The 12,960-nt window shown below is 39.0% G+C and overlaps 2 protein-coding genes across 2 annotated transcripts; both read left to right on the forward strand.

Annotated features, from left to right (window-relative positions):
* Window positions 1-2,762: 2,762 nt before the first annotated feature.
* LOC141602020 (uncharacterized) lies at window positions 2,763-3,425 on the forward strand. The gene has a single exon (XM_074422330.1). The coding sequence runs from the start codon at window positions 2,763-2,765 to the stop codon at window positions 3,423-3,425; it is 663 nt and encodes a 220-aa protein (XP_074278431.1).
* Window positions 3,426-11,008: 7,583 nt separating this feature from the next.
* Window positions 11,009-12,358, forward strand: LOC141602021 (uncharacterized). Its single transcript, XM_074422331.1, has 2 exons — window positions 11,009-11,791; window positions 11,900-12,358. The coding sequence occupies exons 1-2, from the start codon at window positions 11,009-11,011 to the stop codon at window positions 12,356-12,358; spliced, it is 1,242 nt and encodes a 413-aa protein (XP_074278432.1).
* The last annotated feature ends 602 nt before the right edge of the window (window positions 12,359-12,960 follow it).

Raw genomic sequence — 12,960 nt, forward strand, 5'->3', positions numbered from 1 at the left:
CTAATTGTCCAAACTGTTTTGAACTTCAAAATTAGTCCTCACTAATTTTATGATAAATTATTAGTTTGATTTGGTGATAATTTGCTACTTTAATCGATAAAATCATAATATTTAAGTAAAAATCCAAAATAATTGAAACATTATCCAAAAAATTGAAACAAAAATTTTTAGTATTCTGGAACACTCCCAAGAACACCAAAATTTCAGAAAAATTGCCCAAAAATTCCGGATAAATTTTGTGAAGAAAAAGATCGATATTTATCGGTTTTTAACCACTAAAATCAATAAACATCAAAACAAAGTGAAAACACACATGCAAAATCACTTTTGACATTTAAATAATATTCTTAAATGTACATAAATTTATCATGGGCAGAATCAAAAGTTTCGAATTTATTATTAATTAATTTGACTTTTATCAACTTTTATCTCATAAAATCAACAAACATGCAAAAATTCGAACCAACCTTCAACCTTTTGCATACAATCAGTAGAAAACATGCATGAAATACCATAAAAACTCAATGCACCGAATCAACTTTTAACTAGTTTTAGTCAAATTTTTAACTTAAATACGGCATTTTGACTCGGTTTTCTACCAAAAATCATTAAAAATAGCAAAATAACTTCAAAAATCACCAAACTTAACCACAAACCTTTTAAGATCAATAGGTATGCATGCCCCAAAAATTTCGTGCTAAAACCTCTTCTAACACAATTTTTGAGTTTTTATAAATTATCTCATAATTCATTAAAATGCTTACAATCAACATGCAAATTACAAGCCAAGCTCTGATACCACTTGAAAGATCATAGATCCATATTAGACTCTCTAATAAAAATTAAATTATCTCATAATTTATCATTTAGGTGATCTATGTAACATGCATGCAAATATAAAAGCATGAAAATGAAAGTTTAAGGAAAAACAATTTCCTTACATTGATTTTATGGTAAAAAGGGCACAAACTAGTTCACCTTACTAGCTTGTTCTTGAGCTTATACCAATGGAAGATCCTTCTTGCAAATCTTCAAAATAGAAGATCTCCTTCTTGTTGCACCCAAGAACTAACCCAAAAAATAATAACAAGTATGAACTAGAACTTCTTAATATTTTACCCTTGATTATTATTAGTAGTATTACTAACTAGTCTTAGTAATATTATTTATGTTCTTACTAACAAGCTTAGTAGAGATGATTATTATTATAGAGAGATGGAGAAATAATGTTCACATGCAAGTATGTAGAGTGTTGAAGTAAGGTAGAGTAAAAATGTGAACAATTTATGGAGTATATAGGGGGAAAGTGGCGGGTGGGTGGAGTGTGGTAGTGGACAATTTTGTCTTATATTTTTATCTTACATCACATGCAAAATCTTGTATAAGATAAATTATGGTAGTATACTAAATAAGGTAAAATGATTATGTGACTAATCATCCACTACACTTATTTTACACGGTCCACTTGACCATATACGGGTCCATGTTGGTTCTTATATTTGTCGCACAAATCCGTGTAATTTTTATTTTAAACATCGTATCATGTTTAAATACTTCCATAATTAATTCGTCCAATTCACTCCGTAAATATACGTGTACCACTACACATATTATTTACGTACTAATATTAATCACATTAATCAATTAGTACAATTTTAGTAAATTAACAGTTAATTAACTAAAACCCGTTTCCCAAAACTTATTATTTAATTATCGCATAATTAAATAATAACTGCCGCTCCTCGAGTTCGCAACCCGAAATCTCTCTAAAAATAATCGACTAACCTCTTAGTCTATAAATCAAGGGACTAAATAAATTGTATCTCATACAATTAATTAGTTATCAATTGGGGTTCGTTCCTTTAGGTGTGACCGAAAGGGGTCAGTTGATCACCGCCGTCTCACGACAATAACGTCAAACTCTAGTCAGCCAACCGTTATCGATTTACGTTAATCAACTGACGAGGATCAAATAATTAAATATCTGATGATATTCCATTAATGAGATTTATTATGTTAACGCACTATTGTGGAGGACACTAACTCCAACATCAAGAAGTCTTGGAATCACCAATACAAGCTTCCTTTCCGGATGATACACTCCTAGCATTGTCCTCCATTGAACCATGGTACGCCCATATAGTCAACTTTTTGGTCTTACAAGAGTTTCCAAAGGGTCTTTCTCGCTCTCAACGGGACAAGATCAAGTGTGATGCTAAGTACTATGTGTGGGATGACCCATACCTTTGGAAATTTTGTGCCGATCAAGTTATTAGGAGATGTGTCCCGGATACCGAAATCCTTCCAATTCTTAAATTTTGTCACGAGTATGCTTGCGGTGGGCATTTCGGAGCCAAGAAAACGGCTAGAAAAGCCTTGGAAAGCGGTTTCTTTTGGCCCACATTATTCCGAGATGCTCATGCTATGGTGAAGACATGTGATAGATGCCAAAGAGTTGGCAACATTTCAAAAAGAGGAGAAATGCCACAAACCCCCCATGATCTATTGTGAAATATTTGATGTGTGGGGTATTGACTTTATGGGACCATTTCCCGCATCTTGTGGCAATGTTTATATACTTTTGGCGGTGGACTATATCTCCAAGTGGGTGGAGGCTAAAGCCACCAAGACCGATGATGCAAAGGTAGTTGGGGAATTCATCAAAACCAACATCTTTTCTCGGTTTGGTTTCCCAAAAGCCTTGATAAGCGACCGTGGCACTCACTTTTGCAACAAAGCCATTGGAGCTCTTCTCAAAAAGTATGGGTTACTTCATAAAGTATCAACCGCCTATCACCCCCCAAACCAACGGTCAAGTCGAGGTTTCTAATAGGGAGATTAAGGCTATCCTTAAGAATACGGTGAATCCCGACCGCAAGGATTGGAGCTTGAGGTTGGATGATGCCTTGTGGGCCTATCGCACGGCTTACAAAACGCCAATCGGGATGTCACCTTACCGCTTACTTTTTGGGAAACCGTGTCATCTACCCATGGAGGTTGAGCATCGAGCTTATTGGGCGGTCAAGTCGTTCAACTTGCAAATGAATGAAGTGGGCCTTCATAGGAAACTTCAACTTCAAGAATTGGAAGAAATTCGGAATGATGCTTATGAGAATGCTTCCATTTACAAGGCAAGAACAAGAGCATGGCACGATAATATGATTTCAAGAAGAGTGTTTCAAGTGGGAGAGAAAGTCTTACTCTTTCAAAATCGGCTTAGACTTTTCTCCGGGAAATTGAGGTCTAGGTGGATGGGACCATATGAAGTGGTACGTGTTTTCCCATATGGAGCAATTGAAATCAAATGCTTGAAATCCGGGAAAGTTTTGAAAGTGAATGGGCAAAGGCTTAAGCATTATCATGAAGGAATTGAAGTGGGTGAAGTGGAAACACTCCACCTTGTTAATCCAATTTACTCAAATTAATGAAGATGCAACTTTGTCGAGCCATCGACGTTAAATAAACGGCAAAAGTTTGTAAATATTTCTTTCCCTTGCATATTTAAATTCCGCATTGCATTGTCTTTATTGCATTTTTCATATTTAAATTAATTGCATCCTTTAATTCTTGCATTATAAATTAAATCATTTGCATTTTCATTAATGTTTTTGGCATGTTGGAACGGTTTAATGTGTGTTTTAGTGATAGGATACCAACTCATGCCGTTTCCAAAAAAATTGTGTTTTCTGAAAGTTAATTGTTCTACAATGGGCAACGGTAAAGCTACCGAGGCTTTTTCCTCAAAAGGACCCAAGGGAGCCTCGGATTATGATGAAAATGAATACTCGGGTAAGGAGGGCCTCCGAGACAAGGCCCTCTCAAATTGGAAGAAGTTTGCTTCGGTGTCAACCGTGGCACAAACCAAATTCTTGGACAAAAACGTTCTTTCAAAATTGGGAATGCTTGACTTGACCCGAATGCTCTTGGAAAAAGTCGGACTTGAGGCCTACACTAACATGGCCGCATACACCCGAAGGGGTGTTACTTTTGACTTTCTATCTTCGTTGGAAAAAGTGAAATTGGGAAGGGACAAGATCCCGGGGATCAAATTTCGGGCATGCCGCCTTACCCATACCTTGACATATGATGAGGTACGAGAGGCCCTACATATCACCAAAGCCCCCATCAAAGAAAACCTTGACAAAAAATTGATGAGTGCCTTTTGGAATGATATTACGAGAGATGTGCGTCATGGAAACTCAAAGAATACCACCATCCCCAACCCGGTCTTGCGCCTCCTAAGCCGTCATATAAACACCAACTTCTTGGTCATGACCGAACCAACAAAAATGCAATATCAACAAATTCAATGTCTATGGTCGATGACCCCGGAAGGGAGGGGAGTACCGGATTGGGTGGACTTATTTGTGAGTGGTTGCCTTGAACTACAAAAGAATCCAAAAGGGACCATTTTTATTGGGGGCATGATCGAATTGATTGTGCAAAAGACGGGTGTACCATTTCCACCCAATGCTTATGAACTTGATGGTAGTGGTCGCATGGACCTCCATTACTTGAAGCACGCACACATGATTGAGGTGGTTGACAAAATTACCCCCTTGGTCATTTGGTGCATGGGTGGGCAAAACTTCAAGCATTACATGTACCTACCCCGTCCCCCTAACTCACCCTTGGGTTGGGGGAGTGCACAAGATTTCTACATGCCTCCCGGCGATGCCTTTGTGTACCTTTGGGTTAATAGAGCCCAAGTAGTTGAGCCGGAAGAGGATGAGGGAGGAGAGCAACCGCAAGTGGGGGGGGGGCTTTGACTTTTGGTGACATGCCTCATAATGATGCACCATTTGATGAACCCATGCCTAATGCCCCGTATGATGAGCCCCACTTCACTACACCCTAAATGCCACAACAACAACAACAACAATATCCTTTTTCGGACCCTCAATTCAACTACCCGGCCTTCCACACATGGCAAACCAACATCACCAACCGTGTCACCAACCTTGATTCTACCCTCTCTCAAATGCAACTAACGGAGAATGCTCGGTGGGGAATCACCGAAAACCGCTACCACCACTATCAAGAGGATTTGGAAGAGATGCGTTATACTTTAAACGCAACTTTTAATATGGTGGCCGCGATGAATGCTCAATTCATGCATCAATTCCCCACCCAATACCAAGGGTACAATGAGACTAAGGTTGAGGAAACAAGAGCCGAAATGGCTAGGTTTAGAAGAAGAAGAGAAACAAGAAGAAGAGGAGGACCTCCGGAACATGGGGGTGCCTCAAGCTCACACTCTTGAGTGAGTTTAGGGTGTTCACCTCACACTTTAGGGGCAAAGTGAAGATTTAAGTGTGGGGTGGGCATGAGTTGATATCATGTATATATTGTAATATATTCAATTCCATGCATTGTATTTCATTTCAAAAAAAAAAAAAAGAAAAAAAAGAAAGAAAAGAAAAAATAAAAAATAAACCCCGGCTAGGATGAAAACCCGAAAGGGCATCCTAGGCAAAAATGGGAAAGTGGCCGAGGCCGGAGTGAAAACCCGAAAGGGCGCTCCGGGCAAAATGAAAAAAAGAGTGCGAGCCACGAGAGTAGAGGTGAGGAAAAGAGCTAAACCGAAAACCCGAAAGGGCGGTTTAGGCAAAATGAGAGAAGTAGAAAAAAAAAATTGAAAAATCTTGTGACCTCTTTGAAACCTTGAAATCATGTCACATTCACGACTACTTCCATTTGGAGTTGGTGACATAAGTGGCGGAGCTCTAGAAGGCCGGAAGGGTAGGATAGTAGTGTGCCAAGGCTAGGAGGGGGGTTCGGAAGCTTACTTTGTTACTAGTGCTTGGCATACTTGTTGTTGGGATTGTGTTGGCTTATCTTATGCATTGTTGGTTTGGTTGTGTTTGGTTGTTGAGTGTTGAGTCGTTAAGTTGTTGTAGAAGTGTTGAAGAATGGAGGTGTTTGAGGTTGCCAAATTGATAGGTTAGGAGAGGCTTTGATGACCATGGTAGCCTTGTATGAACCAAGTAGAGTGATAAGGGGGAGTAATAAGGAGGATGTGATGAGTTTTGGGAAAGGATGAAAGGATGATTTGGTGGACTTAGGATCATCATAGAAGAGGGATGACATAAGGAGGGGGAGTGAGAGAAGAGAGGTTCGTATTGGTGGAATTTGGGTCACTTACTCACTTGTTGAAGCTATAAACAAAAGTGACCATGTGCTTAGTCGAGGGATGATATAAGTAGGGAGAGCGAGATGAAGAGAGGGGAATTAGGAGTGCCCATACTTCTTGGCCTAGGTGGTGATTAGGTTTACTCTAGTTTGCTCGGGACGAGCAAAGGGCTAAGTGTGGGGTGTTTGATGAGCTCCTATTGCTACCTAGTTTTGGCATCATTTAAAGCTCATTTGGTAACATTTGGTGACGGTTTTTGACGTTATTTAGCCAATTCCATGTGCTTCACCATTTAGCATGATTTCAAGTGAAGATTAAGAAGTCAAGAGATCGAGAGAAGTGTCCAAGGAAGAGCCAAGAACAAGCTTGAAGAAACACCACGAGAAAGCCTTCCAAAGGATCAAAGGAAGCACGAAATAAAGACACGTCCCAGGACCAAACTCGCACCGTGCGAGTTTCCAGACACCAGAACTCGCACGCTGCGAAAAATCTGGGTTTGATGGCGTTTTGTATTACGGGCCTTTCCTTTGTTAAGCCCATAATTATTAGGTTACGGTAGACTATAAATAGGATGTTTGCAAGTAGGTTAAACATCTTATGCACACTTTTAATTAATCAAGTTGTAATTTGGGAATATTTTCATCTTTTTGAATTGGATTTAGATCTAAGCATGGAGAACTAATCTCCCTTTCTTAATCCGACTCAAAGGCATAATCTTTGGTTGTAAGACTCTTTAATCTTTTCTTAATTATTATTATTGTTCTTAATCTCTTGTGTTTAATTGCTTAATTTTGGAATCCTTGTTAGATTATGGTGATTAAGTGTGATTTCCTTGTTACTTAATCTTTCCAAGTTCCTTAATTTATATGTTGTTGGGTTTATTAAGTGTGATTTCCTTGTAATCCCATGTTGCAACAACTTGTTATTAGACTAATGAATATGATTTCTTCTTGGTTTAATTAACATTAGAGAGATTAAGTTGTGATTGCTCATTAATTGTGATTTCATTGTGAGTAATTCCACCTATTAGATTCCTATTGCTTCATCTTCTTGTTAATTAATCTATGTGTGTGATTTCCACTAGAGGAGTTAATAAGTTGGGTCAATTATTAAGTGTGATTTCCTTGTGATTGACTTCTAATTAAGGGAATTTGGAGATTTAATCTCACTAATAGGACAATAATATTAATTAGAATGATTGATTGAGTGGTTTTATCAACTAAAGTGCCTAAATTTGGGTCGGATTAAGTCTATCTTAAAATTGATTAATTTCCATCTTAAAACTCTTGATTGATTGCTTGCCTCATACTCTTGTTTGAATTTTGTCTTGCTCTTGTTAAAATTGAAAACCAAACCAAAAACCCCCCTTTTACATATTTGTTGTTACTTTGTCACAATTGTTCTAATTGCCCTTTTAATTTCACTATTGCAAAACCCCCCTTCTCTTGGGTTCGATCCCTTGCTTACTACTTTACTAGTTTAGAATTAGTGTTAATTAGTATGCTTAGTGGTATATAAATTGTTAATTTGGCCGTCTTTTATTGCGACGTTTTAAACGTGTCAAGCAATAAGGAAGCAGCAACGCCAACTCCTTATGAGTTCACGTTCCCAGCCCAAGCATGGCAGCAAGAATGCGCCGTCCTCTGTCCACGACATACAAGCATTTTACAAAAGCAACGTTATTAATCCACATGCTCTATTAAAAATAATGAGTTAGTGGCCTCTTCATCATCTTTAAAAGGTTTGAGAACCTCCCGATTTTCACCATTGATTTATTACTGTTACGTATAAATCCCCAACTTGTATCTATTTTGTGGATACTTCTTATCTTAAGTTTTATTATGAATTCTTAATATTTTTGATTAAACAAACCTTAATTGCTTAATCTTTCAAGCAAGATGGACATATTTATTATGAATTCTTAATATTTTTGTTAAGAAACGAAGGGTTGCTGACAATCTTAAGAGGTTTTGATTTTGAGCTTTAGCGAGGTTTTAGTGAGAGAAAGTTGCTGAGATTTTTGGGAACGATGAAGAAATGAAGGGTTTTCACATTAAATTAGACTTCTAAGTTTGACCCAATAAGACTAAACTTGACCCATTACTTAGGGGTCGTTTGGTTCAAGATGGTGGAATGGAATGGATTAGAATCTCATACCATAGAGGTATGGATTGAGATCCACATACCACTCTAAACTTGTTTGGTATGTTTATTTTTACACTATAAGGGAATGGAGTTGGAAACTTGAGTGAAGACTTAGGTATGAGATTCTAGGGGGTTGGAATGGAGTTAGAAATCATCCGATATCTAACTCCATTCCAAAACAAGCCAACCAAACACTAGATTTGGCCAAATCCATTCCTATTCATTTCAAACCCCTCAATCAAACACCCCCTTAGTGAGTTGGGTTCTACTAAAATTTCGTCTAGATTCTGATTTTCTACTTTATTGGCTAATATAAATCGATTTTAAACCAACAAACCTAAAATGAAAACTCATTAATATAAAGACAAAAATGATTAATTTAGCGATTTAAATAGTTCCAATAAAATAAAAGTGCGGAGTAAATATTATTAAATTAGTGATTTTAACAAATTATCCATTACAATAAAAATGGCGGGTGTTACATGCATGTCGGTTTAGGAAATTGTTTTCACATTATATTGCCTTGGTTATTGGTAGCATTACAAGGTTAAGTAGGTCTAAAATAGAAAGGTCTAAAATCAATTTAGATACCTAGATACTATGAGATTAATAGAGAATCGAAAGAAACAAAAGCATTGTATTTGTGGTCCAAAACCTATATAGAAGAAAACACTAAAATCAATAATGTAGAACAAAAGATAAACAAATAAACTTTTCTCTCTCTATCTCTAGGGAGTTTCCTCTCAAAATGAGAGTTTCTTAACCATTAAGTTTTTCCACCGCCAACACTGTTCCGACAAACCCTTTCCTTTTCACCTAACTTCTTATCTAAATGGCCAAACCCCTGTTCTCCCACCATCTTTTCTTTCTGCCCACCTTCGTCTGTCCGGTTGAGGTGTCGATCTAACGGCGTCTCATCAAAACACGTGTCCCCTTTGCTTTTCCGTTTAGCTGCCGCGTGGTTTTCCGGCTTCTTTCCTCTTCTTTTATCAGTTATAAATTAACAGCTACGTTTGTTTTTTGCCTCAGATCAACACTTCATATGTTTACTCCACATAATAAATTCTCTGCTTCCTCTTCCTCCACTGCCCCTTGTCGGGCAGGGGTTAGTATAAAACTTCCGCCACACCTTAGTGTTGATCTCACTGGTCTTGATTTTAATCGAGTTCTCACTGCTCGTTTTATCGATCAGAGATATTTGGATGTTGATCGTATTTTATACCAAATTGGCATCCACTGGAGGTTAAATGGGTCGATTTCCATTCGACCTATGAAACCTTATTACCTTTTCAGTTTCTCTTCCATGGACGACTACCGCTATTTCAGAGACCGTCAAACGGTCAATATTGATGGTGGTCTTTTAGTTCTTCGCCCCTGCTCTGCTAGTTCCTTTCCGGACAATATGTTATTTCATATTGTTCCGGTTTGGGTGCGTGTTTTACATCTTCCTTTCAATTTGATGCACTCCTCTGTTGCGGCGTTCCTCTTGTCACATGTTGGTGACATCTGTGAGGAAGAAGTTGTGAACTCTTTAACTCCAACTCGCTCTTTTGTTCGTGTGAAGGTCTGGGTTGACATATCCAAGCCTTTGATACCTGGTTGCTATCTTTCAATTAGTGATCGTGACCACCAGTGGATTGGGTTTTCGTACGAGGGTGTTTTTAGATTCTGCAAAACGTGCGGTGAGGTGGGTCATCGTGTATCCTTTTGTCCGTCGGGGAAAATTCAAGGTGCACGTCGCATTCATGCCCGCATGGATGAGCTTAGTAACCGTGGATTGTTGGTACTACATGGTCCCCCTGGTTCGCGATTTTACACTCCAGAAATTATGGGTTTACCGTCAAGGGCCAAGTATTTGACGTCAAGGATTGACATTGCTGAACCTGAAGATTCTGCCCATGTGGATTCTGGTGGTGATTCACCTATTTTCTCCTTCTCCTCGTCCACTTCTGATGATGGAGATGATGATGAGGCTCCTTTCTCTGCACCAGCACCGGAGCTTGTTGTTCATGAGGATGCATCCAGGGAAGTTCTTTTGGAGACTCATCCCCTGATTCGTGCTCTGCCTAATCCCATGGGAGCTTCTACATCAGCGACTCCAGTTTCCCCTGCTTTCAAAATGTCGGCTCCGGAAGAGGATGTGGATACTTCTATGGCTTTGGGTTTAGCTGAGCCAATTACACCACCTCGACATGTTGACGTGGGAATTCTTTTTCGTGATAATCTGGTTGCTCGTCCTTCTGCTAGGCCTGGTAATAGTCCAGTTCCTATGGACTCATCTGGTAGGAAGTTAAAATTTATCTTCAAAAGGAAGGTATTTTCTGATATCAATTGCTTGAGTAGAACATCTTTTAAGAAGTCGAGTCGCTCCAAGTTTTTGGATTTAACTTGGGACTCCTCTGTTTTTGAACTTCATACACTCCCCCCTGAGTGTCTTTATGATTTCCTGGGTCTCCCTGGTTTTAATTATACAATGTCTAAATCTCCTCATTCAGTGGCTTCTGCTGATGGGTCTGGGCATTTGAAACGCAAGCTTTCGCGTTTGGAGGATGTTGCCCCGGATTTTGGTGTTTTAAAGCGTTTAAAGCTGTCTGTAGGTTGTGGTGTTTGGAGTGCTCTTTTACCTTCACTAACATGGTTTTTGTTTCCTTTCCTGTCTTCTCCCAGCGTTGAAGATGGGCGGTTTTTTTTAGGTCAGGTGGCGGACCTTAAATCGTCACCCGGGAATCAATGACTACCTTTTGTTGGAATTGTAGGGACTTTGGTGAAGCGGATGATCCTACAATTCCGTATCTACATAGATGTGTCCTTAAATTCCATCCGCTGATTTTGTTTTTGCAAGAGACTCATACTTCTGTAGATGTTGCGTTTATGAAGACTGCTCATTTAGGTTTTCCCAATCACTTTGGGGTGGATTCTAATGGTCGTAGTGGTGGTCTTCTTTTGTATTGGGAAAATTCAGTTGATGTTGTTGTCTTGTGTAGTAACCCACATTTTATCTTTTGTAAATTGGGTTTAAGATTACCTCAGGGTGTGTATAACGATATGTACATTATGTTTATATATGGGGAATCTGCTTTTCAGTATCGTTCATCTTTATGGGATCACATATCTAATGTTATTTCGGGTTGTACCCCTTTTCTTGTGATTGGGGATTTTAATCAGGTTGAATTTTACACCGACAAATTGGGTGGATCTAGTTCTATACGTGGCCAAGTTGACTTCACAACATGGAAATTTCAAAACGGTTTGGTTGATATTCCTTTTTTTGGACCGCGTTTCACATGGATGAATGGACAATTTGGTGATAACTGTATCATGGAACGCCTTGATAGAGCTTATGCAACCCATGAATGGTTTGACATGTTTCCGCATACTTCTCTTCTCAACCTACCTATTCTCATTTCCGATCACTCCCCAATTATCTTGCAGTTGTTTCATGCTCAGAATTCTTCGAAGCGCCCGTACCGTATTGATAACTGGTGTTTACATTTGCCACAAGTTGTCTCGCTTGTTAATTGCACTTTTCAGACCCCTTTCAAAGGATCCTTACCTTATGTTCTTTCCCGTAAATTAGGTGCTGTGCGGTATGCTATCCTGCAATGGGTTATTTGACATCAGGTTACTTATGGTATTGATTGGTCATCTATTGAGAGGGATCTTGACTTGTTGGCAGCTGATATTTCGGACCTTGCTTCGGCTGATAATTTCCAAATTATTCGGTCAAATCAACTTCAGCTCATTTCTAAGCAACATGGCTACTGGGCTCAACGTGTGAAGCTTCGCAATGAAGTGTTAGATGGATTACCAACCCGTTTTCTCTTTAATCGAGTTCGACAGCGTTCTGTTAAACAGCGGATGGTTTCGCTTCGTACACCTGCTGGCATTTGGCTACATGAACCGGAACAGGTTGAATGTGAAATTTTATCTTATTTTCAGACGCTTTTGTGTGCACCACCTTTGGCATCAGACGATTCACTCTACACATCTACTGAATCTTTTCTTTCGACTTTGGATTTACCATCACTTTCCTCGGAGGATTGCTCCATTCTGTCGCACCTTTTTACGATTTGGATGTAGTTCGAGCTTTACAAACTATGGATGGTTCGAAATCTCCCGGTCCAGATGGGATTACACCTCGGTTCTACCAGTTTTTTTGGCCACAAATTGGCTCGCTTGTGTCTGCTGCTGTTCTTCAGTTCTTAAATTCTGGGGTTATGCTTAAGGAATGGAATAACACGCACATTGTCCTTATTCCAAATACTGATCATCCTGAGCTGATTACTCAATATCGTCCTATCAGTTTATGCAACGTTATTTACCGTATTGCTTCTAAGTGCCTGGCGAATAGACTCAAGCTTATCATTCCTTCACTTATTTCGGAATCCCAGCAAGCTTTTATTCCAGGTCGGTTAATGTCAGATGGTTGTCTTGTTGCGCACGAAATTCTACACTATATCAACAAAACCAAGAAGGGCACAAATTGTTATGCCGTACTGAAATTAGATATGAGTAAGGCTTTTGATCGAGTGTCTTGGTCTTTCCTTATGGCGGTTCTATGGCATATGGGATTTCCTCATCACTGGCGCAACATTATTTGGGAATGCATCTCGACGGTTTCCTACAGAGTCCTTCTCAATGGGACACCTTCCAATATTTTACGGCCTTCTTCTGGTTTACGT

This window comes from Silene latifolia, chromosome 9 (assembly GCF_048544455.1).
Source record: "Silene latifolia isolate original U9 population chromosome 9, ASM4854445v1, whole genome shotgun sequence".
Classification (NCBI taxonomy): domain Eukaryota; kingdom Viridiplantae; phylum Streptophyta; class Magnoliopsida; order Caryophyllales; family Caryophyllaceae; genus Silene; species Silene latifolia.